Below are 27,015 nucleotides of genomic sequence, written 5' to 3' on the forward strand. Positions count from 1 at the left end.
GAAACACTTAAAGAAATGCTCAACCTCATTAGCCATTAGGGAAATGCAAATCAAAATGACCCTGAGATTTCACCTTATACCCATCAAAATGGCCAAGTTCAAAAACTCAAGTGACAACACACGCTAGAGAGGTTGTGGAGAAAGGGGAACCCTCCTCCACTGCTGGTGGGAATGTAAACTTGTACAACCACTCTGGAAATCAATCTGGTGCTTTCTCAGACAACTAGGAATAGCGCTTCCTCAATATCCAGTCATACCACTCCTAGGCGTATATCAAAAAGAGGCTCAAGTACACAATAAAGACATTTGCTCAACCATGTTTGTAGCAGCTTTATTTGTAATAGCCAAAAGCTGGAAACAACCCAGATGCCCCTCAACTGAAGAGTGGATGAAGAAATTGTGGTACATCTACACAATGGAATATCACTCATCAATGAAAAACAAAGAAATCATGAAATTTGCAGGTAAATGGTGGGATCTATCCCAGAAGCAGAAGGACGCACACGGTATATACTCACTCATACAGACATATAATATAAGATAAACCTACTAAAATCTGCATACATAAAGAAACAAATCAAGAGGGAGGACTCTGACTAAAATGCTCAGTCCCCATCAAGAAAGGCAAAGAGGATGGACATCAGAAGAAAACAGGAAACAAGTTAGGAACCTGCCACAGAGGGCCTCTGAAAGGCTCTGCCCTGCAGACTATTAAAGCAGTTTCTGAGATTTATGGCCAACTTTGGGCAGAGTACATGGAAATCTTATGAAAGAAGTGGGAAATAGTAAGATTTGGAGAGGAGAGGAGCTCCACAAGGATAGTAACAGAACGAAAAAAAGTTTGAACACAGGGATCTTTCCAGAGACTCATACTCCAACCAAGTATCATGCATGGAGATAACCTAGAACCCCTGCACAGATGTATCCCATGGCAGTTCAGTGTCCAAGTGGGTTCCATAGTAATGGGAAGAGGAACTGTCTCTGATATAAACTGATTGGCCTGCTTTTTGATCACTTCCCCCTGAGGAGGGAGCCACCTTACCAGGCCACAGAAGATGACAATGCAGCCATTCCTGATGTGATCTGATAGACTAAGATCAGAAGGAAGGAGAGGAGGACCTCCCCTACAGTGGACTTGGGGAGGAGCATGCGTGAAGGAGTGGGAGGAAAAGTGGGATTAGGAGGGGAGAAAGGAGGGGCTTATGGGGGATACAAAGTGAATAAAGTATAATTAATAAAAGTTAAAAAAAAGAGTGGACAATAGCCAATAAAAAACTGAAACTAATCTCAAAATAATAATAAATTTAATGATTAATTTAATTAATAATTGATTTAATAATTATAATTATTTAAATAATTCTTATAAACGTGTGAAAATGCACTGTATAAAGAATAAAAAATAAAAAGGTAAGAATAAAAGAAAAACGTAAAGCTAAGTACTATAAAATTATTAATGAAAGTTTATGTTTAGTAAGTTATACTTCCTTAGATAAATAAACCAAGTTATAAAAAACATGGACACTGTTGAGAAGAAAATAATTTATTATATATGCAATAAGATATTATAATGTATCTCCAAACACTAACTTCAAGATATGTAATTTTTAACTGCTTTCAAAGTTGTTTGTTACGCACAGTTCATAGTCCAGGCAGTCAATTTCTTCTCTCCAAGTTCCATAGTACTTGAAAGATATAGAATTCAGAAGGAACCTAAAACACCACAAAAGTCCATTAAATGAATCATAATAATTGAGTTAATTAACTTTACAAAGCTCAAATATTTATATATGGAAAATTAGTGAATCATGTCAGCAAAACAAAATGTCTGTAAATAACAGCTACTAATATTTAAAATATTTCAAATGTGTTCATCAAGGGACTGCAATATCAAATTTGGTAAGCTTCTACTCTTTGGGTTACAAGTAACAGAACTTGAAAAGTTTCGCAGCACTTATAATAGCAAAATTTCTCACAAACACTGAGGTTATTTATTTTCCTAATATGTATATATATATATTTTATATGTGTGTGTATATATATATATATATATGCACACATTTATACACACATATATATACACATATATGTATATACTGGTGACAAAGTTAATACTCAGTGGCCAACCAGTTTAACAAAGCAGCATCCAAATCTGTTAGGTCCTCTATTACTAAGGGAACTTTTCAAATTATATTACTGGATGTTATTTGAAGTGATTTTCGATTTATTAGCTCTACGTGAATAGACTATAGAAATATTTATACATCGGACTATCATCCTGGGTGGTTCTCTTCATGTTAAAACACGAGAATCAAACTCTAAGGAGGAAAACAAGCATCAACAGGTACGTCAACATTTTGTATTTAAAGTTCTCAGGATTTAAATGTGCAGAATTTGAAACTGACTGTTCTGGTAGATTCTAGTCATCATACAGTCTGTAATTATTTTTCTTATTTCTGGAAGGTAATTTACTGACTTATACAAAGTCTAACGTGTCTTATCTGTTTATCTTTTCATATATATATGTATATAGATACATATACATAAAATATATATATATTGTTTTTGGATGTTTTTGTTTTGAAAAACAAAAAACAGATTAAAGGAAATCCTTCCACTTGTCAAGGACATTTCAATACATTTTCAATGTGAAATCTGTTACTGTAGCTACAGAAATCTTGTTAGTTTTCAATATATTTAAAACTAAGAGAAGATCCTTTCCAAGTCAAATTTTAGAACATGTTATACAAAACAACTGTACTGGATAGCTTTAACTGTTAACCTGACAGAACGTTGGGTTGCCTGGAAAAAGTCTTAATAAAGCATTATCAGACTATGTTGGTCGGAGGGCACAGCAGGCTTGATTGTTCAGTGAGGTAAGATGCAGCCAACTTTGGGCAGCACCATTCCTTAGGAAAGGAAGCCATGAACAGATTAAGACAGGAAAAAGCTAGCTCAGAATAAGGAAGTTATAAGATTTATGCTCTATCTTTGCTCTTGACTGTGGCTATTACACCTCAATTCATGCCTTGACTTCCCCACAACAATGGACTGAAACCTTGAATTGTAAGACAAATGAATCCCTTTTTCCCTAAGTTGCTTTTTTTGTGAGGGTATTTGTCACAGCAATAAAAATGAAAGTAAAACAACACCTATATGTGATATGACATAAAAAAAAAGCATGTTCCTGAATTAGATTGAGGAAATTCACATTATAAGAAATATTACCAATTTCTGTGGTAAAACCAATGTATAAACAAAGTGACCTGATTCACTAACTTTCGCTGAAAAAAAAAAACAAAAACAACAACAAAAAAAACCTCCTGGGTTTATATAATGTAAAAAATTAAACAGTATGTCTAAAATACATAATGTTTGTCCAGGATACAAAACTAATTAAAGAAATGTTTCATTTGAATAAAAAGTATTCCTTAACCTGGATAAATGATAGAAGGTAAATAAACAAAACCACTGCCCCAAAAGGATACAAGAAAGGATACACTTGTATGACAGTATTACAGCAGTATTTACGCAGGAATGCTTCTAAAGAAGAACAGCAGAATGTAGTTTTATTTTTTTTTTTCTGGTCTATAGCAATAAATTTTTAAACAATTTACTAAAAAACAGACTGAAATTCATTTTTTTCTGTACAATACTTATGAGACATCCGTTTTGAAAGCATATGCAAATATCCGAAGAAAAACACAGATATTAAACACTAGGTAAATATTTCTATTTTGTTAGGTTTTTGTTTTGTTTTGTTTTTAATTTTTTTCTAGCTAAACAGAAATTCTGACTAATTATTTTCATGTTCTTCCAGGTTCTAAGAGTAAAATAACTAGAAGTAAACTATCTCTAATAGGCCCCTCCAAAAAAAATCCCCAAAGGGCACTGATTTCTCTAAGTAATATAACTTAAGAATTTAAAGTCTTTAATTCCACCACTTGAAATCATTTGCTCATTTAAGTAGAGAAACTTCCTTTTCCAAACAAACAATGCCTAAAAATAATATTTTTAAGTGTTATTAATTTTAAATACATAGCACTATAGAATTTTAATAACTGTTTCGTTCCGTTTTCAAAGTGTGGTTCCTTGATCAAAACCTACAATGTTACCTATGAACTCAAATGATTATTCAACTGGTACACTGCCAATAAAGATACCCAACTAGCTATAGCTCAGCAGATATTATTCCTTGCACTAGCTGCAATTACTACATGCTGAGAAATCCCTTAGTTTCAGAATAAATGGGACTACTGGTCACCCATCTCAGAACTACTGACATAGAAACTCTTGGAGAGAAGGGCCAGCAACCTGTTCTTATCACACTCTCCAAGAGATTACAACATGTTAGAAATTAAAAAAATCACCATGCAACAAACATAAAATTAACAATCAATCATTTTCTTTGTGAAATTCTTCAAAATTGTTACATACAAACTTATTTCACTCTACAGTTAAAATTTTGAAGAATGAACTGTATACACAGAAATTTTCTTAAAATCCCCTAAAATATTTCTGAATTTGTAATAATACTTTTATGCTTGCTTACATTTACTCCATGAAAATGTCTTCACTTTTAAAGCTTTATCTATACTTACCCTTCTTCATTTTTATCACTTTCGTTTTCCTTCTTTAGAATCTTGCTTTGGTCTAGCAGATCGAGCAAACTGCTAATATGTTAAAATTAAGGCTTCCATAGTGAATATAAACTTTTTTTTTTTAAATCAAGACCTAATATAGAAGGATACATAATATATAGTACTAATATCTAATATAGAATAAACAAGTCTTAAAAAATACTTTTCCTAACTCTTGCATGATTGCCACAATTTAATAAAATAAAAAAATAAAAAAATTTGCCTTCCTTTATGACTGTCACTTTGATGATCCATACTCTCATGAAATTCTAATTTAAAACCTGAATTTATTACTACAAGACAATTATGTAGGATATATTTTGGTCACTGAAATATGAAAGTAGAAATGTGAATTACAATAAAACTACTGAAGAACCCCTTCTAGTAACTCCACGTATAGTTGTAGATAGTATCACTTGAGCTTAACAGGAGAAAATAATTTAGAGCTGCATAAATGTATAATCTTGGCCAAACTTTACTTTAAATGCTGAGGTTACACTATTTTCCAATAGTTACGTAAGTAAGTTTATAATCTGACTGAGCTAAAGCATGTTTAACTGTTAAATAACAACTCAAACTTGAATAACAACTGTTGCCATTATTATAAATGATAGTTTCATCTAATTATTTACATACTATCTCTAAAAAGCTTATGATTTTAGGATGCATGGTTTCAAGGATACAACCACCATGGGTTTTCCAAAAAGAACATAGCCATTAGCTTCTTTTAAGGCTTTTGCTGCTGCTTTTTCATTTGGAAGTCCAACAAAAGCTTGTCCTTTCATGCGGCCTTCTTTCATCAAGCGAATATCAAACCTGTAAGTAAAGAAGAAAAAAAAAAAAAGAATGATTCAAAGCACATCAATTTTAAAACCATGTATCCAAGCTCTTAACAATCCAAACTTTCGCTATTTCGAAGTAACAACAGAACAAGAAATATTAGAATTAAATATTCTGAAGTTCTATTTTGTATTGTTCTTAACAAGTAACAACGATGATATGCTCATAATTTTAAAATTATACCATTAGCAAAAGAAAAACAAAATCTTTGTTGTTGTTCCATGATTCAAGGCTCTAGTAGAATTATACAATCAGTAAAGCAGGCTAAAATTATTCTGTGTGTTTCTTTTCTTTTGTTTTTCCAGGACAGGGACCCTGGCTGTCTCCGAACTCACTTCTGTAGATCAGGCTGGCTTCCAATTCAGAGACCCTTGTCTCAGTCTCCCCAGTGCTAGTTTTAAAGGCATACACTCCTATGGCTCACCAATATTTTTAATTAATCTTTTTGAAAATATCTTCCAAAGAGTTCAATACTATACACTCAAGTGATTAAAAAATGTATAAAAGGCTAAGAGAATCCAAACAGCTAATTTGCACTACTGATTTTACATTATTATAAGCATTTACAGACTTTTAGAGTAGGTAGAAGACTTATCACTTACTCAGTTGTCATTTTATTAATGGTATATGGAGAGAAAAACTCTTTCAAGCATACAGCTTAACTCACGTTATTCCCAGTATACTCTTCCCATATCTTATTATTCTATAGTATATTCATATATAAACATTTTTGAGAGAAAATAAGTTTTTAAAAGCTATTTATAAAAATGAGATTACAACTTACAATGAAAACAGTGATCTAATATAAACCAAAAAATATAAAACAAATAGAATTAAGTGATGTGGCTAAGTTCCAGGTCAACTAGAAAAGTGCTTGCACTGATCTCAAAAGGACCCAAGAGCAATCCTATTAATACTCATTAAAAAAAAAAAAAAAAAGAAAGAAAGAAAAAGAAAAGAAAAGAAAAGAAGAAAAAGCTAGGCATGGTGATATATATGCTTACGATTGCAAACTAGAGAAGCAGAAACAAATGGACCCTGATTTACTGGCCAGCCAAAAAGGCCAACTTGGTGACTATTAGGCCACCAAAAAACTACAGTCTCAAACAAACAAATGCAAAACAAAAGCAACAACAAAAAACGGTGTATGATAAACATGTAGAGGCATACACATACATACACACACACACACACACTCTCTCTCTCTCTCTCAAAAGGAAATGCAGTGAGAACATTTAAAAACACAGTTACTAGCCTCACAGGAAATTATCACTTGGGAATGTACAGCTTTTTCCAAATGGAATTGTTTTTTTTTTTTTCCCTCAAATTGTAATTGTAGGCAAGTAATAATGAAAATATAATCTTTACAATTACTTTACAATTATACATACTTGTACATATGAACATAAAATATATCCAAAAAGACACACAGGGTATTTGGTTTTACTTAAAATTAATATAAACCTAAATAGCTAAACTCAGTTTTAGTTTTAGAAATGCAAATCCAAGAGGCCTGACACAAATAAAAAAACCTATCTCTGGAGCTGGGCCAAGAAAATCATTTAAGGAAGCTTTCTAGGTAGTTCTCAGGCAATGTAAAAAAAGGTGAGTAACAATGCTTTACGGTCTATGAGTTAGTGACAAAACTTGTCAGAAGATTTACATTTGTCAATAAGGGTTTAGAAGAATATAAGCATAAGTATTTCTTTACACAGAGTTTGTATCAGCTTTCATACAAGGAAAATTTGAATAGTTGTAATAGATATGATCTGATTTAAAATATTAAAAGTTTTATTTGCTCATTTATATAAATATTTATCTCTTCTTGTTCTAAGATTTCTAAGAGGAAATTTATTTAACAGATGATTTACTATGTGATTTTTAACACTAAAGAAAAACAATTAAGCATAATGAAACACGATGATTTATACAACAAAACTGAGATTGTAACTGCCACTTACATGATCCGCTGTGTTTCTGAAGAAAAATCAACATATCTTCCGAAGATAAATTTAAGATCCTAGAATTTGAAATTTAAAATAAGAGAAAAAGACAAATGAAAAAGCCCAGGATAAAAAGTGAAACAACATCTGCCTGCATACCCTGCAGGGTAGAGCCTTTCAGAGACCCTCTGTGGTAGGCTCCTGTCCTGTTCCCTGTTTTCTCCCTCTTCTGATGTCCATCCTCTTTGCCTTTCTGAATGTGGATTGAGCAGCTTAGCCAGAGTCCTCCTTCTTGCTTAGGTTCTTTAGGCGTACAGATTTTAGTAGGTTTATCCTATATTATATATCTAATATTCACTTCTGAGTGAGTGCAAACCCTGTGCGTCTTTCTGCTTCTGGGATACCTCACTCAGGATGGTCTTTTCCAGTTCCCACCATTTACCTGCAAATTTCATGTTTTCTTGTTTTTTATAGCGAAACTTTGGGCAGAATGCAGGGAACCTTATGAAAGAAGTGGGAGATAGTAAGACCAGGAGAGGACAGGAGCTCTACAAGGAGAGCAACAGATCCAAAAAGTCTGGGCACAGGGGTCTTTTCTGAGACTGATACTCCAGCCAAGGACCACTCATGGAGATGGCCTGGAACCCCTGCACAGAGGTAGCCTATGACAGTTCGGTATCCAAGTGGGTTCCATAGTAATGGGGACAGGGAGTCTCTGACATGAACTGATTGGCTTGCTCTTTGATCACCTCCCTCTGAGGGGGGAGCAGCCTTACCAGGCCACAGAAGACAATGCAGCCACTCCTGATGAGACCTGATAGACTAGGATCAGAGGGAAGAGGAGGAAGACCTCCCTTATCAGTGGAAAGGGAGAGGGACACGACACAGGTAGGGAAGAGGGAGGGTGAGATTGGGTGGGGAGGAGGGACGAAGGTACAGGAGGGATACAAAGTGAATAAACTGTAATTAATAAAAATAAAAGTGAAATTAAAAAAAAAGTGAAATAACAAAATCAAACTGCAAATTTCAATTTACCTTTTCCTGAACATGTCTAGCTAAATTCTTTACATAAATTCTGCAGTTTGGTTCACCAGGTTCGTAACTTCTGAAAACTGAAAGTGTTTCCATTTCTTAAGAACAAAACAAAGATATAAAGTATTTTTAGCAATTTTTCAAATAAAATTATAACATTCAATTTTAAGTGCTAAAAAAGAAATAAACTTTATGAAAATATTAACAGCAGACAGTAATAACAATATTTTTCCATTAATTAGAACTAAAATTTATCCCCAAATAATATTAAAGTTTTTAAGAGTCATTTTATGATTTAAAAATCATCACTATGTAATAACCATTTATGTAACTATTCTGCTTAAAATGTATTCCCCAAAATTAGCCAGTTTCATATTAAAATATACAAATGATGCATTCAAAATCAACAGCCAGGAATTTCAGACAAAAGCTCTCCAAACTTCTTTATAGTTCCTCACATTCATTACCAATATTGTATTTGGGGAAATTAGATTTTATATACAAGGATGTTAATTGGAGGCTGATTCTTCACTATTACGAAGAAAGATATTGTAACACAACAATAGAAAGGAATCACTAATTCAAAAAATATACTAAAACAATATAAAATCATTTAGCAGTGTGGTACTTTGAATGTAAGATGGCCCAATGGGCTCAAAGTTTGAATACTTGATCTCCAGTTAATAGACTTGTTTGGGAAGGATGAGAAGGAAGTATGTCACTGGGAACAGGCCTTGAGGCTTTGAAGGCCCTGTACCATTCTTAGTGTGCTCTCCCCTCCTACAGTTCGTAGATCAAGGTGTGAGCTCCAAGATGTTCGGGGCATCTTACTCTGCCATCATAGACTATAATGCTCTGAAAACAAGAGCCCAATTAAATATTTCTTTTATAAGTTGCCTTGATCCTGAAATTTTGTCATATAGAAAATAATTAAAATGTAAATTTTTTTTAAGAATATTGTTGTGATATAAAATTCTAAATTCAGATTTCCATTCACCGAACTTTAATGATCACCTCATATCTATTTTAGATTCTATGATGATTAGTCAGTTCTTTTATATACAAAATAATGTAACTCCAGACTTGTAGGACTTATTGGTTACCCAAATACTGACTGCAAACAATGTATGTTAAAGAACTTCCCCTGTATGAGTTTTAAAAGAAAGAAAACTAACTAGATAGAGATATTAAAGTGTCGATCTTAATGTAAATGACCCCATAGAAATTTCTTATTTCAATAAGCTATGAAAAATGGAAACAGAACAAAAAATATAAGATGAATTATGTGTTGGTTTATGCCATTCCATTACCTTCTCTAGAAATTCGACCCTTTTCCAATTCCCTTCTAGAAATACACTGTGAGGGCATTTCATCAGAGTCTTCTTTAATCTCTTCTGTGGTGTTCAAGTTAGGTTTGGGGAAAATTTTTCCAAATCCTGTATTTGAATCATCATCTCCAGTTTCTGGTGAATCTAAGAGTTCAACATCAATATGTCATTAAAAAAGAAAAGAAGAAAAAAACAAAGCAAAACAAATAAAAGTATCTCTTGCCTCAAAACATATCTTAGATTTCTTTTCCTGTTTTATATTTACAAAAGTATCATTTGGTAACTTTTTGTACTGCTCAGTGTCTCAGGACAGAAACAAGCCAATCTTTCCTATAAATGCCCAAAGAATAGTGCTGTAGAGTTCTGGGGGATAAGGTGTGACTTTGGTTTGGACTACTGTTACTGTACAAGAGCCAAATGCTTGCTTTGTAGCACTAGTTAGAGGAAAGAAGGAAAAAATGAATTGCGCTTTAGCATACCCAGTTTGATGTAACAAATGGGAACATAAAGAAAATGTTCACTGTTAGTTAGAGTGTGTATATTGGTATGTAGCAAATGATTGTTTAACCTACCTACTCTGAAACAGTAATGATTGTAAGCTAAAAATAAATGTGGAATTGATTAAATTATAAAATTAGTATTCTAATCAAATACAGTCACTCAAGATAATCTACAATGGTTACAAGAACGTCATAATGCTGTATTAGGATACTGTTAATCTTACTCTTTTTAACATAAATTGAAGACTTGACTTGTGTCAGCAAGTTATGCTGAAATTAACAAAACAATTCAATTAATCTTGTCACCACCCCAAGAAAAAGTAAATAATACTGCTGCTCATCCTTCGTAGAAAATAATTCATGCTTAAGAAATTAAGGATTTTTAAGCTTTTTACTTTAGCTAGCAATATACTAAATTTTAAAAATATGAATTTTAGTATCAGCAGTAACTGACTAGAATCATCAACAACAAAAAAATGTTGGATGGATAGAATTAAATACTACTAGACATCGTTAAAAGCAAATGGAAAACTCAAGTTAGCTGGTGAAATGATACAAAACATGTTACACTTTAGATTACAAGTGTCTTAATGTGTAATATCCACTATACAGAGTATCTATAGTCTAAAATATTAACAGCAAAGACCTCAGAAGTTTCCACTAGCCACCTTACTGCTTTGATACTGACACAGAATTGGATGATAGCTGCCTTTCATAAACATATTCAATTGAGCATAAAAATGTGCCCAGTAAACATTTAAATTGTATTTATTATAGTAAAACTATATTAATAAAAGGTAACTTGCCATGAAATGAGAAAACAGCAAATAAAATCAGAAACATTAAAAATAAAGCTAATTCAAAAGGCAATACAGTGTTACTATACCAAAAAAAAGAACAAGGAATTGAAAGTTCACTTATTACATATACAATCTTAATAGAATTCTTTATTTACAAAAGTATTCAAATATGTAACAAGAAATATATTCTAGTATTTACTCTAGCATATTACACAGAATTGAAGCTGGAGAATGCTCAGTAATTAAGAGTGCTTGCCCCACAACCATGAAGATCAGAGCTTGTATACTAGCAACCAAGTAACAAACCAGGCATTCCTTGCAAATACCTGTAACCCTAGCTCAAAAGGCAACAGAAGCATAATGTTCATTTAAACCTATCAAAGATGAGAACCTCAGGCTTGGGAAAAGACCCTGACTCAGAGGACAGATTGAGAGCTATAGAGGAGGGCACCAGATGCCCTTTTCTGGCCTCAGTGTACAACCACACACATGGGAGTGTATACTTATGCAGACAAGTGTACATACACATACACAGAAATAACATAAATTTATTCTCACGAGCCTGTAAACTTTAAAGGTTGTCCATAGAACCTATATAACAAACTCTAGGAAGAAAACAAATAAAATATCCCATGCTTTTAAATATGTGAGATAAAGCATTTTAAATTTAGAATATCTTCTACGAGCCCTTACATTAAAGGCTTGATTTGACCTCTGGCATGGCAATACTGCAAGATGGTTTGAAACTTTAAGAGATTGTTCCAGTGAGGAGTCATCCCATATGAACTTGAAGGGAATTTTTGGATCCTAGTATCCTTCTTTTTCCTTATTCATTTTAATTTTATTTATTCTTCTCTGATATTAATTATTTTTCTTTATGTATATTTTTTATGATTATCATTTATTACAGTTTATTAAATTTATATCCTGGCTATGGCTACTCCCCCTCCCTAGGGAAGATGCTCATTCAGAAGGACAAATGTGATAGACATCAGAAGCAGGAGAAGACAAGAAACAGGATAGCAGCCTACCACAGGAGGCCTCTGAAAGACCCTAGTGATCAAGGTATCCTACTGATCAAGGGATCTTTATACTTCATACTGTTTTCTCTTCCTGGATACTTTGAAATAGTGATTTTTCTCTGTCATATGCTCTTTCACAGCCCCCAAGTAACCGGGCTGGCCTCCTAAAACAGTAACCTGAATAAATATATCCTCTTCAAATTTATGTAAGTTATTCTGTTAGAAACACAAATCTTGCAGCATGAAGTCTAGAGTAACATACACAAAGACAATTACAAATTAGCCACCTTTGTAGAAGAAAGATAAAGGATAAAGGAATTTGGAATATTAACATTTAAAGATTTTATTTATTACTGTTGTTGTGATTAAATTTCTAATAGCTTATATTAGATAACATATATTTAAAGGATGTCATTGTGAAGCAAGACTGATGGCTCAGTGGTTATAAGTACATACTGCTCTAGTAGAGGTTCAGAAGTGCATTACCAGCATGCTAGGCTGGTAACTCCATCTCAGGATGCCAATGTCCTATTCTGACCTTGGAGGGCAGCTATACTCAGCAGGCAACCTTACTCAAGTGTCAATCTGCTTTCACAAATACACAGATATGCAATTAAAAAAACAAAAAGCAATCCTTTTAAATAAAGAATGTCATTAATAGTTGAAATAAGCACTGTAATGTTTTAGTCCTCTGACTTTTAAGTAAAACGTGTGTGTGTGTGTGTGTGTGTGTGTGTGTGTGTGTGTGTAAGAACTTGACTGCAAAACTTGTTTTCTCAAAAAACATACAACTCTGTTAATAACATCACAGAATAGCATATAAGTCAGGCAGTGAAAAGTTGTTAATGTAAATAAATCTATTATCTACATTTAAATCAGCAAAGCCCTGAACTTCACGGAGATGGCATCTCTAGCAAACAATAACAAAAGAAGCCAGGAATTGCGGTGCACACCTTTGATATTTGCAATGGGATAAGGATGCACGGGTTTAAGCATGTTTTGGGATACACAGAAGATTCTATCTCAGAATATCAAAAATAAAAAGCAACAATGACAATCTTTCCATTTAGCCTAAGTTTAATTTAGATAAGAGTTCAAAATGAATTAGTCCATCTTATTAGAACATACAGTTTACTTTAAGTTTTGCAAAAAAAAAATTTTTTCCTTCTTTTTACATTTTAGATAGTCCTGTTTATCTCAGGCTGTCCTCCACCGATTAACCAATGATGTCCCTGAACTTCTGAGTCTCCTGCCTCCACTTCCCAAACAATGGAACCATAAACTTGCATTACCATGCTCTCCAGTTTCTGAAGTACTGTATACTCAGAACTCTATGCATGCTCTCTACCAACTGAGCTACAGCCGCAATCTGCAACTGCATACTTAGAGGAGAAAGACACTAATATAAAATTTATTTTAACATAAAAAGGTTGTTAACATATAAAATAACTAAAATGTTCTTACCAGAATTTTTTTCCTCATTATTTTGTTTCTTCTCCAAATCGTTCTTAATTGCTGCTGGCATGTTGGTAGATATATTAAATTCAATTTTTTTATTACCTACAGGTTGCGGTTGGTCAAATACATCTGAAGGTAACAGCACAGGATGCAAACTGGTATTTATAAACAATGACAACATAAGTTTATAATTTAAAATAAAATTCTAAGAACACTTTCAGATTTTCTTTAAATTTAAGAAGCTGACACTGATAAAACAGTCACTATTTTAGGCACTACATATAACTAGATTTAATAGTCTAATAAAGCTCAACAGTTTTGTAATAATACTATTATGCACCTAATTCATAGATGAGGAAACTGAGGTTAAAGGACATTCAAAGATTAAATAAAGTTATTTGGTAGATGAAAAAGTCAGAATTTATCCATTGATATTTAGAGCGTATATTTACTAGGAGCAGGAAGATATGTAATTGTTCAGTCAGTACAAGAGAATATGTTTCAGTTGTTTGACATTTCTTTTGTGTATGTACACATTTAGCTCAGCAGACAAACTGGGTAGATAGGTCTTTCTTCCTCCATGTGGATATTTAGGATCAAACTCTAGGAATCACCATTGGTCCCAATTTTGTGTGCAAAATAACCTTGCCAGACCATTTACCACAGGGATAAACTTGCTTTATGTAGGAGAAAAAGACTTTCAATTTCAAATCATTCTGCATCCCTCTGCCAAGTGCTGTGATTACAGGTATCATCTGGCAGTATATAGTATACAGTATACTATTCACTGTGTAGTCAGTGCTGTCTGTAGTATGCAACTTTTACAATCACTAGCTATGTGTAATTAGTAAATTTCTGTAAAGAAAATATGTCTAACTGCTCAATAACATTTTATACGGATTTATGACAATATAATATTTTGAGTATAATGCATTAAATAATTATCACTATTGTTTTAAGCCGTTCATTTTTACTGTTTAGTGTAGCTGCTAGAGAACATGGTTTTCATTATTTTTGCTACTCAGCACTGCTAAGGGATTTAAAGCATAAGACTGCAACATCAGGAGAGAAAGGGATTAGGTGTCACAATTTACACACCAGGTTAGTTCTATTAAAATGTAACTTGCAGAAAAGTTAAATGATGTTAAAACTGCAGTCACTAGTAAGTAGTAGAAATATGTCTAATCAGAGAAAACACATTAATGTAAAATGAATACTGAGTATTATCAAATGCTGGTTAAAAAGGTAACTGTGAAAACTATTTGGCAAACAGAAACACCGTGGTCAGCAAAGTAAATTGACAAACTGCCACACTGAAGAATAATCTGAGTTAAGCAAATAAAGCACACAGACAACCCTCATTTCATAAGTATTAGTAAAATTACCTATGTGAAGTTGATGAAGGCACATTCAACATATCCTTTATTTTTCGCTTTTTTCTTACTTGGCGTGGCTTTACTGTTTTGGGTCTTTTTGGCTGAAGATTTGCTAGTTCCATTAGTTTATTCATTCTAGGTTAAGAAAAAAAAAGGCAAACAAGAGTTGATATTATAGACTATGGTCTGTATCTCAAATATAATATACATTTAAAAATAATAAGGATAACTTTAAAGCCAACAATAGGCGTATCAATTTGACCAAATTTCATATTAAATTGACCTCACTAAAATAGTTTTTTTTTAAAAAAAAAAAACAAAGTTATAAAAACATGTATTAGAAATTGTACTTGTTCTCTTTTAAGACTCAAGTTAAATCTAAGCAGAATTCCATGCTACATTTTTAAATGAAAACCTACAAAAATAAAAATGGGTCTGAGGTAGAATATTATCACATTTCTAAGATCACTACTCTTACTTTTTAAAGCATTTCTAAATAGGTTACAAGCTTACTTAAAAATTAATAACACTTTCTAAAAGAATAATAAAATGTATCATTTTAACTACTCTTTAGTTTACAATAAGGTAAAATGTCTTTATTCCAAATAGATTCTATCCCTTGTTACTTAATAGTTTGAATCCCACCTACAATTTCATTTTCCCATGGGGAGATACTAGGTTTTGAATCACAACTTAGATAGGAGTGGGGTAGTAAAATTAATGCTGATTATATGTGCTTCTTACAGTCTCTATTTGGGTTGGAAATCTTATTAACACATCTGACTTTTGTGCATAGTAATTAGTATTCGTAACATTTACCCATTAATCATGAGGTGAGGGTTGGTGCAAGGACCGAATCAAGCTAGCTATCTGCTCTTGTATATACATTAAGTTTAGTTGGAATACAGCCAAACCTATTCATGAAGTATAAATATGGCTGATTTCCTGCCATGAATGTAGAACAGTTATGACATGTTCTTTGTACTTACAAGAAAACGTATGGCCAATTCTTGTAGCTAAGATTGGTTTAGATTATATGCCAAAAAATTAAGAATTCACAATTCTTTTGCAGGATCTTTAGATAACAATGTAGAATCTCAAAGTAAACCAATGAAGAGTTTTATTGTTAGTAACATGGATGATTATACAAAGAATCCTACAAACTTCCTCTAGAAATCATTCTGAAGAGAATACTGTAAAGAACAATCAATTGTTCAAAATATGAATTTAATTATGACTTATTACCTATAAACCTACTATGAAATCATGGTAAATACTAAATTAGTGAACAGAATACTATACTACATCGAAAGTTCCTGTTAAGTCTGCTTATAGCATAAGATTAAATAATAACATACAACTGTTTCACGTGAGAGATATCTTATATAACAAGCTTTAATGATTTAATTCATATTCAATACCACTACAACTTTGGTCCAATTTTCTGTTAATGTATAGTTTTCTTGAGCTTAGTATTAGACTCACTTAAATATTAAGACTGAAAACCATTTTGAATGTATTAATTAGTAATAAAACAAAATGTGAAAAATGAAATGTTATTAGACCATTAATAAAAAAATAACAAACATGGCTAGTGTGAGAGTTAAAACAACATGGAATATAACTGCTGTGATTTGGATATGGTATTTCCAAATAGCCTAATTGTAAAAAGCTTGATTCCAAAGATGGTAGAACACATGGGTCACTTAGGATATACTCTCAAGAAATTGTGGGACAATGATTTCTTCATTTCTCTTTTGTTTTTATAATTGTAAGGTAAGGAGTACGGTGCTGTCTTGAGTAACCACAGACCTAAAAAAATGTGGACATGGCTGGTTATAGATTGTATTTATTATTATAAGTTAACTCCCAGGTATTTCAGTATAATTCTGATATGTTGATTAACAACCAGCTACTTTAGGAACGAATGGGTCAGGTGACTAAAATTCTTCAGCACATTGTTTACACTCCTATCTACAAAACACCTTAGAAATACAAGTCCTTGTAAAGAAAAAAATACAAGTTAAAAAAAAACTTTTTCTTTTTATAGAAAGGGGTAAACTTGAAGCTATGAAAACTTTTAATGAGCAAAATAACAAATATGGAACCATAAACAATGAAGTAATACTAAATCACCAATCTAAAAAATTAGGCTTCATCTTAAAACTTTTGTAAAGACCCTAATATCCACTAAGCTACTATATAGACTTAAGATCATTGGGATGTCTGACATATAAGGCATTCTAATTTTGCATAATTATATGAGAAATATAGGAAAAGCAAGTCTTTCCCTTATTATTATTATTATTTTAACTTACTTTCCATCCCAATCATAGGCCCTTCCCTCCACCAGTATTGGGCCCACCCCCCTCCAACTCTTTTCCCGCAATCCTCCTAGCCAGACAGGACTTCCAGTACAGGGAGATTCCGGAATCATCAGCCCACCCACAAAATCTTCTACTCAAAATTTATCCTGCCTATAAGATATGCAGGGATAAAGATAAAGCAGAGATTGAGGGAATTTCCAACAAATGCCTCACCCAACCCGAGATCCACCCCATGGGGGAAAGCCAACCTGACATTATTAAATGTTTTGTTTGCAGATGAGAACCTAGCATAAATGTCCTGTGAGAGCCACCAGCAGTAGATTGAAACAGATGCTGAGACCCACAGCCAAACATTATGCAGAGGGGCCCTGTAGAAGAGTGGAACAAAGAATAGAAAGACCCAGAGGGGACAAGAACTCCACAAGAAGAACAAGGGACTCTAATAACTTGGGCCTAGGGGCCTTACGGAAACTGAAGCACCAATAAAGGACCATGCATGGACTGAATCTAGAACTACTACACATATGTAGCCATCAGGCAGCTTAGTCTTCATGTGGGTTCCCCCTAGTAAGAGAAGCAGTTACTGTCTCTGACATTATTATCTTTAGAACAAAAGTGAGTATGTCACATCACAAACCTCTGTCGGTCTTCCTCATCACTGCTTTCATATTCTGATTCTTTACTAGATAAATCCTCATCCTCATCTGGTAGGGGAGGTTCCTCAGGTGGTCTAGGTGATGTAGGTGGAAGGGGTGCATGCAATGGCATATAGTCCTCATACTATTTAAAAGAACAAAACACTATGAAAACCAATGATATTTACAGAATAGACAAACTTTTGTACACATTCTTGATTCTCAGCAACAGAATCTCATTCCATATGAATGATTCTCTTTTTTCTTTTATAAACTCGGTTTATAATCAGGTAATATCTGTGATGACAAACTGCTAGATGAAAACAGTTTTGTTTTCTACTTTCCCTGGCCATCTAACTATATAAAACTTGCAAAGACACCTTGTATTTCAACCTGTAAATTAGGCCGTGGAATAAGAGCATAAGAAGTCTCCATATAATCGTTTCTTTGCTTCTGATCTGCAAAATGTCCTAATCAACGGAGATGGGCAATAGTGAAGACAACTTGGGTCCAAGAATGATTCAAAACCACAGCAATGAAATTTTTAAATAATTCACTTAATTAAATACAATTATCTTATATTTACAGGATGATATACTTGGCACCAAATGACTGGAAGAAATTTTGGCTTTATTAATGAAAGCATTTCTTTCATAGTCCCACTTTCTTCCACTTTAGGTTCTCAGCTTTACTATTAGTAGCTACAAAATTGTTGCAAAACTTGTAAAACTCAGGAAAGAAAATTGTGGCTTGTGAAAATTCTAAAAATTTCTTACCATAGGAGGTCGTGCAGTAATCGGTCCAAATGGTGTGGGCAAGTTCATTTTATTCATAAGATGGAGCACCTTAAAGTGGTAAAATATTCAAAAAGTCACATAGAATTAATGTCATGATTAACCGTGCATATTTTATACAATACAAGTATTTTGGAAAAACATTTTATTTTGAAATAGTCTCACTATGTAGATCAGGCTGACCTTAACTCACAGAGATCCTCCTGCCTTTTCCTTCTAAATGCTGGAATTAAAGGCCTGTACTACACACCCACCATGTAAAAGCACTCTTGATTAACTTAGTAAAAACCAAAGTCCTCTCAGGCACCAGTATATTAATTAAGGCGTCAGTATATCTCAGGACCTTAATCCTCCTACAAATTTCTACAATTATTGATTTTAAAAAAAATACTGAAAATGTTCTCATATAATTGTTGCTGATAAAGAAAAAAAAACATACCATCTGTATTTCATACTTCTGAGAAGTAACATTACTGTCAAGTTTTTCAAACAGTTGCTACCAGTCATACCTTTAAGGATTTCTCAAAGTCAATGCTATACTCAATAACAGTTATAACAAATTATATTTCCCAATGTAGTCTGCTATCAACATCCATTTATACTGTATTTGTAGTAACAGTTCACTTCATTTAAAACATTACATAGAACATTGCCTGTCTGGAATTTGTTAAGTTTTGTAAATAATAAATATGTATGAGCATAAACACAGTATATAAGGAATCAAATTATAAACTCATACAATAAGCAAAAGTTAAGTTGATTCTGCATACCTGTACATAGAATTTAGGGACACTTGCCAGAGCATTTACTATATTTGCAAGGATTGTGCTTGAAGGTGGTGGATACATATATTTGAGGCATGAATTTAGAGGAAAGGTTAACCTACAAAAACAAAATAAATTAAGGTACATGTTTATTACGTTTTAATAATTCCTTATCAATGACTCATTTTAGATAATCTATTAACACACAAAATTGGAAAGTCATAAATCTATTTATTCCTTAATATTCCTATTAAAGGAATTGCTTATCAGTTCACTTTGAACACCTAAACAGACAGTGAAAAAAACCCTACTACCTTAAAATGCTTATTCAGCACATTTTACACATGACATATTAAAAAGCTGACTTTAAAAACTATCTTATTTACAATATTATGCACAATACATGTATACACACAGGCAAATAACAAAGGCAGAATAATAAAAAAAAAAATGCAAACCCGTGATTTGGTGCAATTCCATTCTCTATTGTTAAAAGGTCAGGTTCCTTCTTTTCTTTATCATCTTCCACAGTGTCATCCAACCTAGAACATACAGAATCATAGATAATCTTATCTTTGGAAAAAGTAAAAAAAAATGGATATAGAAAAGAAAAATATTTTCAAACATGGCATTATGAATATAATTCCATTAAAGAAACTTTAAAAGACTTCTCAAATAAGCATTGCTGAGAAAGAAAAGTACAACTGAACTCTACTTACTCCCTACACTTAGATTTCACATCCAGTGCATGAACATCGTATCGTAATTCCAAATCATCACAAGAAAACTAAAATAATATGTTATAAGGGTACTGGGGTATTCAATTTTTTTTCAATATGCATCTCTCACACAATTACAGACTTGCAGTGCCTTACTTCTTTCACCCTCACCTCTTAAATAAGATCTTGGGATTTAAACCCAGGCGTGGTAGTGTGAGCCTTTAGTCCCAGCACTCAGGGAGGCAGAGGCAGGTGAACTGCTGTAAGTTCAAGGCCAGCCTGCACTACAAAGTGAATCCAGGACAGCCAAAGCAACAGAGAAACCCCGTCTCAACCAAAAAAAAAAGAAAAAAAAAAAAAGGAAAGAAAGAAAGAAGACAAAAGAAAAGAAATGAATGACATCAACTAATGTAAAATCTCTGCAAAGGCTAAAGAACTGTAAGAAGTCATGGCTTGGATCTAAAATACTGTTCTTTAATTTCTTTCATGTTTTTCTTTTATTGAAAATAGACTGTTTTCCCATACAATATATCCTGGTTATAGGTTCTTCTTCCTCTACTCCTCCCGGTTCTTCCTCCACCTCCCCTGCCCTCTGGCTCCACACTCTTTCTTAGCTCTCAGTACAAAAGAACAAGTTTCTAAGAGATAAGTAAACATGACAAAAATATAAGATGAAGCAAAAACTTTCATATCCAAGTTGGACACGCAAATCCAGGAGGAAAAGAGTCAAAGACCCACTCATTCTCACAGTCAGGAGACCCATAAAAACACTAAGCTAATAGGTCTAATATATAGAAAGAGGACCTGGCGCAGACCTGTGCAGGTCCTGTGCTTGCTGCTTCAGTCTCTGTGAGCTATGCACATAACTTGCTTAGTTGATTCAGAGGACCTTGTTCTCTTGGGGTCCCCTATCTCCTTCTTGGCTTTTACAATCTTTCTGTTTCCTCTTCTGTGGAATTCCTGAGCTCTATGGGGAAGGATTTGATGGGACTAGGGGCAGAAGACTGGAGATGAGGAAGACTGTGAGAAAAAAAGGAATGAGGGAGAGTTGGGGGAGAAACAGCTAGAATTGGGGAGACACTTGGGGGGTAGTGTGAAAACCTAGTGCAATGGAAAGTTCCTGGAATGTATGAAGGTGACTAGTTGTTTGTTTAGGTATGGCCCCATAAATTCGTATGTTTAAATGCTTGGCCACAACGAGTGACACTAGTAAGAGGTGTGGCCTTGTTGGAGGAAGTATGGCCTTGTTGGAAGAAGAGTGTCTCTGTGGAGGCAGACTTTGAAACCTTAAATGCTCAAGCTAGGCCCAGTGTGAAACATATTCAGTCTCCTCCTGACTACCTTAGATGCTGGGCTCCACCAGCACTATGTCTGCCTGTATACTGCCATGTTTCCTGCCATGATAATGGACTAAACCTCTAAAACCGTAAGTCAGCCCCAATTAAATGTTTGCCCCTATGAGAACTGCCTTGGTCATGGTGTCTCTTCACAGCAATGAAAACACAAACTAAGACAGTAGTACTAATGAGGTACTCTGTTCATGAGGGTCATGGAGTCTCCCTTGGCCATTTCTTCTCACCCATCAAGGCTTCCAGTGGCAGGAATGGGTTACATTCAATTGAGTTGCTAACCACTGGTCCCTGGAAATTCCATATAAATAACCCAGGCTGTTGCTGAGACAATGAACTGCTCTTCACAAAGCGACAGGTGAATCCCATTGCCAAAGACACAACTCATTGAACAAGGAAAAAAGAAGTCAAGCTGATGCCTACATGGTCCCTACATTCTCCCATCTTTGGTGTGGGAAGGTACTCTGCAGGCTGCCAAAAGAAAAAGGTGGACACCAAACCAGCCACAAAACCTTACCTATAATTTCTCCTGCCTGCAAAATATGCTAGGGTAATGATGGCACAGAGCCTATGGGAGTAGCCAAGCTACGTCTGATTAAGGCCCACTCAACGAGAGTGGGAGTACATGCCTAACACTGCTTGGGTAACCAACAACCAAAGACTAGATAGCCCAGAGACCTAGGAGAAAACCAAACACTGCTGGTCTTTAAAAAAAAAAATTTTAATTAAAAAGATAAAAATTTAATAAAATGACTCCTGATGATATTCCACTATACTTATAGACCAGCACCTTATCCAGTCATTATCAGAGGCTTCCTCAATAGCAGATGGAAACAGATGCAGAGACACACGACAAAATATTACACAAAATAAGGACTAAATGAAAATGGGAGGTCATCAAAAAAAGCTATTAATTTTCTATAATAATTTCTAAAGAGTGGTATTACTACAAGTTGAAATCTGAAATCGTATATCTGAAACTCTGAGGCAACGTGATACTACAAATTAAAATAGTACACTGGTAACCTCAAGTAACACATCACAAAATATGGACACACTGAAAATATTATATAAATTACCTTCATGAAATGTGTACAAGGCAGATGTGAAACAAGTGAATTTCTAGGCGTGGGGTAATACTTCAAAGATATTAATCACATTGAATACTATTTACCCCAAACATTTTGGATAATGGATAATTAACATGTAGTTGCTCTTCCTCCATTAATGCAGAACCCCATTCATTGCACTTTTTCACTTAACTTGTTAACCTTTTAAGGTTTAGTCCTCAGCACAACTAGAAACAAAAATACTGCTTTACTTTTAAAACTTACTGATGAAACATTTCATTATGCTTTCAACTTATTTTCTTTATCAATAACACAATAACTACAAAAAAGAGTGAAACACACTCATACTTCAAAATGAGAGGAAAACCTGAATGTCTACATACCTTTTCTTTTTCTCTGTATTTGAGGTGGGACATGGTGAATGAGCTCGATCTTGCTCTTTTGCAAATTCAACAACTAACGTGTGACCTAGAAGTTTCAGCTGATGGAGTCTTGTCAATGCCTTTAGGTACAATAAAAAAGCCTATTAGTCATCCTAAAAGAACAAAATTTATATTCTTTTACTATTAGTATTACAAATATTTCCTTAGTTATGTCTTATCTCCAGGTATTTTATCATTCAATTACTACTTATCAAAGCACTCTATATTAATAAAATGAAATTGAACTGACTCCAATCCTATGTTAATTCTGCTTGTACCTACACTGAATATAGCTACAAAACAAACATAATCTCTTTTCTGGTCACACACTAAATTCTAACTACAAAAATAAAATCTCAAGGTGACCTGATCATTATATTTCACAATCTCGGCTTAAACTGCACTACTCTTTTAAGAGGAGAGTTTTCTGTTTTCCTTGATAGGTTGCCTCACACTGTTTCTTCTCCTGTTCACTTAGAATAACACTTCACCTTTTACTTTGAGACAAATGAGACTAATGAGAGCTGTGAACTATACTCCCTATCATCAGTACGTTCACCTATATGTTCCACTTTGCATCTGTCATCACAAATTAACTGTTTTATCTAAATCTAGCTTGTTAGACTCATTTATTAAATTCCATCCTCTATCATTTCAAGTCTTTTCTTTACTCTCTAGAGCAGTGGTTCTCAACATCCCCAATGCTGCGACCTTTTATACAGTTCTTCATGTCATAGTAACTCCCAACCACTGAATTTTGTTGTTATTTATAACTATAATTTTGCTACTTTTATGAATCATGTTAATATCTGATATTCAGGGTGTCTGAAATTCAACACATAGGCTCAGAAGCACTGCTCCAGACATTATGAAGGAAAGTGTTATATATTTTACAGGCTTATTCAACATGAACTATATTCCCTAATAATATCACATAAAATCAGACAATTACAGTCCAAAACATGGATGCAAAGAGTTTAATATCTCTTATCTAATATGTCTGGAATTGGAATTCAGATTTTGGGGTCTTTCCATGTTTTAAATATTTGCAGTCATAATAAAGTACCATTGGGAATAATAGCTAAGTTTAAATACAACATTCATTGTGTCAAACATGAGTTTCTGAGGAACTCTTGGAATGTAAATAATTTTGCTTTTAAAATGACTGTTTACCTTTACTCCCACTTCTGTCCTAAGATTGGATAAGAAATCTTTGAAAGCTTCAGTAATAAAGAAAAAGACCTACCTTTATTGCTGCTTTTTCATTAGGAAAAGTCGCAAATGCTGTATGTTTCTGAAATAAAATTAAGGTATATATTATTTCCAATATGATTTAAGTTTCTCATAAAAAGTAACCTTTTAATAAAATTTATTATTTTTTACTAAAATTATCAGAAAGGATGGAAATTTTTAACTAACTGATTACTAGTTTCAATCTAGTGATTCTAACTCTTTCTTGGGTTAGAGTTCTTGGACATGAAAGCTCTTCAGCCTCTAAACGTCAGTGGACAAGGACAAACACGATGTTTTATAATAGCAAACAGTTCAACAAAACACAACTTCAAAAATCTCTGCTATTGTGGGCTAGAGAGATGGGTGTGTGGTAAAAGTCAGTAGGGCTCTTCCAAAGGACCTCTTTGGGATCCCAATAGCCATGCAAGGCAGCTTCATGACCGCCTATAACTCCAGCCTCTACACTCCTGCACACCCAATACACACACACACACACACACAAATATACATAATTAGAGTAAAAACTTAAAACCTCTCCATATTTCAAAAAGGATCAATCTTAAAACATTTAAACATCTTGAATACTTTTCATCACACCCAAAGATCTTAAAATTTCATTCTATACAGTCCAAGATAAAATTTAAAAGCATTTGCTAACAGTGAAATCACCCCTCAAATTTAATGTTCTCTTTGTGCGTTATTTTTGTAATTTGTCTCAATGAGTCTAATTTTTAATTTAAATTGTTTTTAAAACCATCATTAAAAAGGTGAAACAAATTACATTAATAAGTTTGAGTTGTTTATTAGACCAATCTGATCCAAGATGGCATTAGTATACTTAGATTAAGTCAAAGTGTTTTTTCTTTGCATTTGTTGGTATACATAACGTTCTGTTCAAAATTGGTCTTCCATTAGCAGTTCTCAACTTTGACTATATTATTAAATCCTACTGAAAATTAAAATCCATCGGGGTCTGGCTCCATCGCAGACGACTATCTGGCATAAACTTACTAATAATAGTATCTTTGTGCCTGGAAAAAAAAAATCAAACATAAAAAATATTTGAGCATTACAAAAGGTCTTTCAACTCTCATAATACTGTTCCCATAAGACTACTTCAGGAAGTTTTTATGACTGTCAAAAAATCTACAAAGTCTAGTTCCCTCAAAAAAAAAAAATTAGAAAGGCAAAGAGGATGTACAGTAGAGGAGGGAGAAAACAGGGAAATGGACAGGAGTCTACCACAGAGGGCCTCTGAGGGGCTCTATCCTGCAAGATATCAAAGCGGATACTGGGATTTATGGCCAAACTTTGGGCAGAGTGCAAGGAATCTTATAAAAGAAGTGGGAAACTGCAAGAGTTGGAGAGGACAGGAACTCCACAAGGAGAGCAACAAAACCAAAACCTCCGGGCACAGGGATCTTTTCTGAGACTCATACTCCAACCAAGTACCATGCAAGGAGATAACCTAGAACCCCTGCACAGATGTAGCCCATGGCAGTTCAGTGTCCAAGTGGGTTACATAGTAATAGGAAGAGGGACTGCCTCTGACATAATCTGATTGGCCTGCTCTTTGATCACCTCTCCCTGAGGGGGGAGCAGCCTTACCAGGCCACGGTAGAGGACAATGCAGCCACTCCTGATGAGAACTGATAGACTAAGATCAGAAAGGAGAGGAGAACCTCCCCTATCAGTGGACTTGGGGAGGGACATGGGTGTAGAAGGAGGGTGGGACTGGAAGGGGAGGAGTGTGTACACAAAGTGCACACAACACCACAAGGTGTCACTTGGCGTCTGGGCCAACTCGTAGCTTCCGCCTAACTCCGCGATCACAGCCCGGCGCCACAAGCTGCGCACGCGCAGACCGCCTGGCCCGTCCCCGCAGGCCAGGTCCTACAGCGGGGGCCGCCCCGACCCCCCGCGAGGTGTGCACGCTCACCAGGCGCCCCTTATCCGACAGGACGCGCACCGACTGCGCCCCGAAGTACTTGAGCAGGTCCTCCTTCTCCTCAGCCGTCAGCTCGGCCGGCAAGTGCCGGACGAGGAGGGTGCGGTCGCCCCGGGGCGGCGAGAGCGAAGCGGAGCCTGGGCCTCCCCGCGACAGCGGCAGCGGCGGCTCAGGCACCGCCATCCTCCACGCAGAACCGACGGGAGCCTGGCTTCGCTGCCAACTGCGGCGTCTGTGCACAGAGGCCGAGCTGAACGACCGTCCGCTTCGCGCTAAGGATTCTGGACCCAGAGAAATACCGCGAGAGTTGGTCTCGCGAGAATGGCCTCCGGAGCGCGACGCTTAGGTTCTTTGACCGTGGAGTGGTGCCGCTGGGTTTAAATTCGCTGAGGCATAGCACAGGGGCCGAAAAGTGACTCCTACTTTAGCAGGCCGTGAATCTAATCGAAGAAGAAAGAGGAACGTCAGTCATGGGAGAGAGGGTGTCGTCCCAAGGACCGAGTACTGAGGAACAGTGTACTGGTACTGGACTGCTGCTCCCTGGGATCTTAATCTAGATTTTCAGGAAGTGATTAAGGCTGGTGAAGAGGGAACTCTCTGGAAATGCATAGTGTGTTCCTAGCATTTAGGAGCGGTGAAACACATAAGTATGCATCCTAAGACAAAGCCGTGTTGGCCAGAGGACACACCATTATCAGTTGATGTAGACAGCCTTGAAAGTCCTTGGCAAGGTTAAACAGAATTGGGGACCTCCACGAAGAAATACTGTCAAATGTGGAAGCATACATATGCATGTATGTAAATTCTCTTCTAACCAC

The 27,015-nt window shown here is 34.8% G+C and overlaps 1 protein-coding gene across 6 annotated transcripts in view; it reads right to left on the reverse strand.

Moving 5' to 3' along the window:
- The window catches only part of Rnpc3 (RNA binding region (RNP1, RRM) containing 3), a 71,418-nt gene extending 44,965 nt beyond the window's left edge, over positions 1-26,453 (reverse strand). For 2 of the 6 annotated variants that reach the window (XR_008722576.1, XR_008722577.1), the window contains exons 1-15: positions 26,189-26,453; positions 24,263-24,310; positions 22,978-23,096; positions 19,915-19,998; positions 19,463-19,574; positions 18,675-18,743; positions 17,901-18,043; positions 14,946-15,071; positions 13,567-13,715; positions 9,763-9,924; positions 8,456-8,550; positions 7,439-7,497; positions 5,321-5,453; positions 4,599-4,670; positions 1,636-3,540 (exon numbers count right to left, since the gene is read on the reverse strand). Coding sequence is in view for 2 of the 6 variants with exons in the window: in XM_055628091.1 (XP_055484066.1) it covers positions 4,614-4,670; positions 5,321-5,453; positions 7,439-7,497; positions 8,456-8,550; positions 9,763-9,924; positions 13,567-13,715; positions 14,946-15,071; positions 17,901-18,043; positions 18,675-18,743; positions 19,463-19,574; positions 19,915-19,998; positions 22,978-23,096; positions 24,263-24,310; positions 26,189-26,380 (1,548 nt within the window). In the remaining 4 variants the exon portion in view is untranslated. Of the gene's footprint in view, positions 1-1,524; positions 3,541-4,598; positions 4,671-5,320; positions 5,454-7,438; positions 7,498-8,455; positions 8,551-9,762; positions 9,925-13,566; positions 13,716-14,945; positions 15,072-17,900; positions 18,044-18,674; positions 18,744-19,462; positions 19,575-19,914; positions 19,999-22,977; positions 23,097-24,262; positions 24,311-26,188 lie in introns of those variants that run through there. The other 4 variants (XR_008722579.1, XR_008722578.1, XM_055628091.1 and 1 more) reach the window with 4 other exon arrangements.
- Between the last annotated feature and the right edge of the window lie 562 nt (positions 26,454-27,015).

Source organism: Psammomys obesus, unplaced genomic scaffold, assembly GCF_907164565.1.
Source record: "Psammomys obesus unplaced genomic scaffold, mPsaObe1.curated_primary_1811, whole genome shotgun sequence".
Lineage (NCBI taxonomy): Eukaryota > Metazoa > Chordata > Mammalia > Rodentia > Muridae > Psammomys > Psammomys obesus.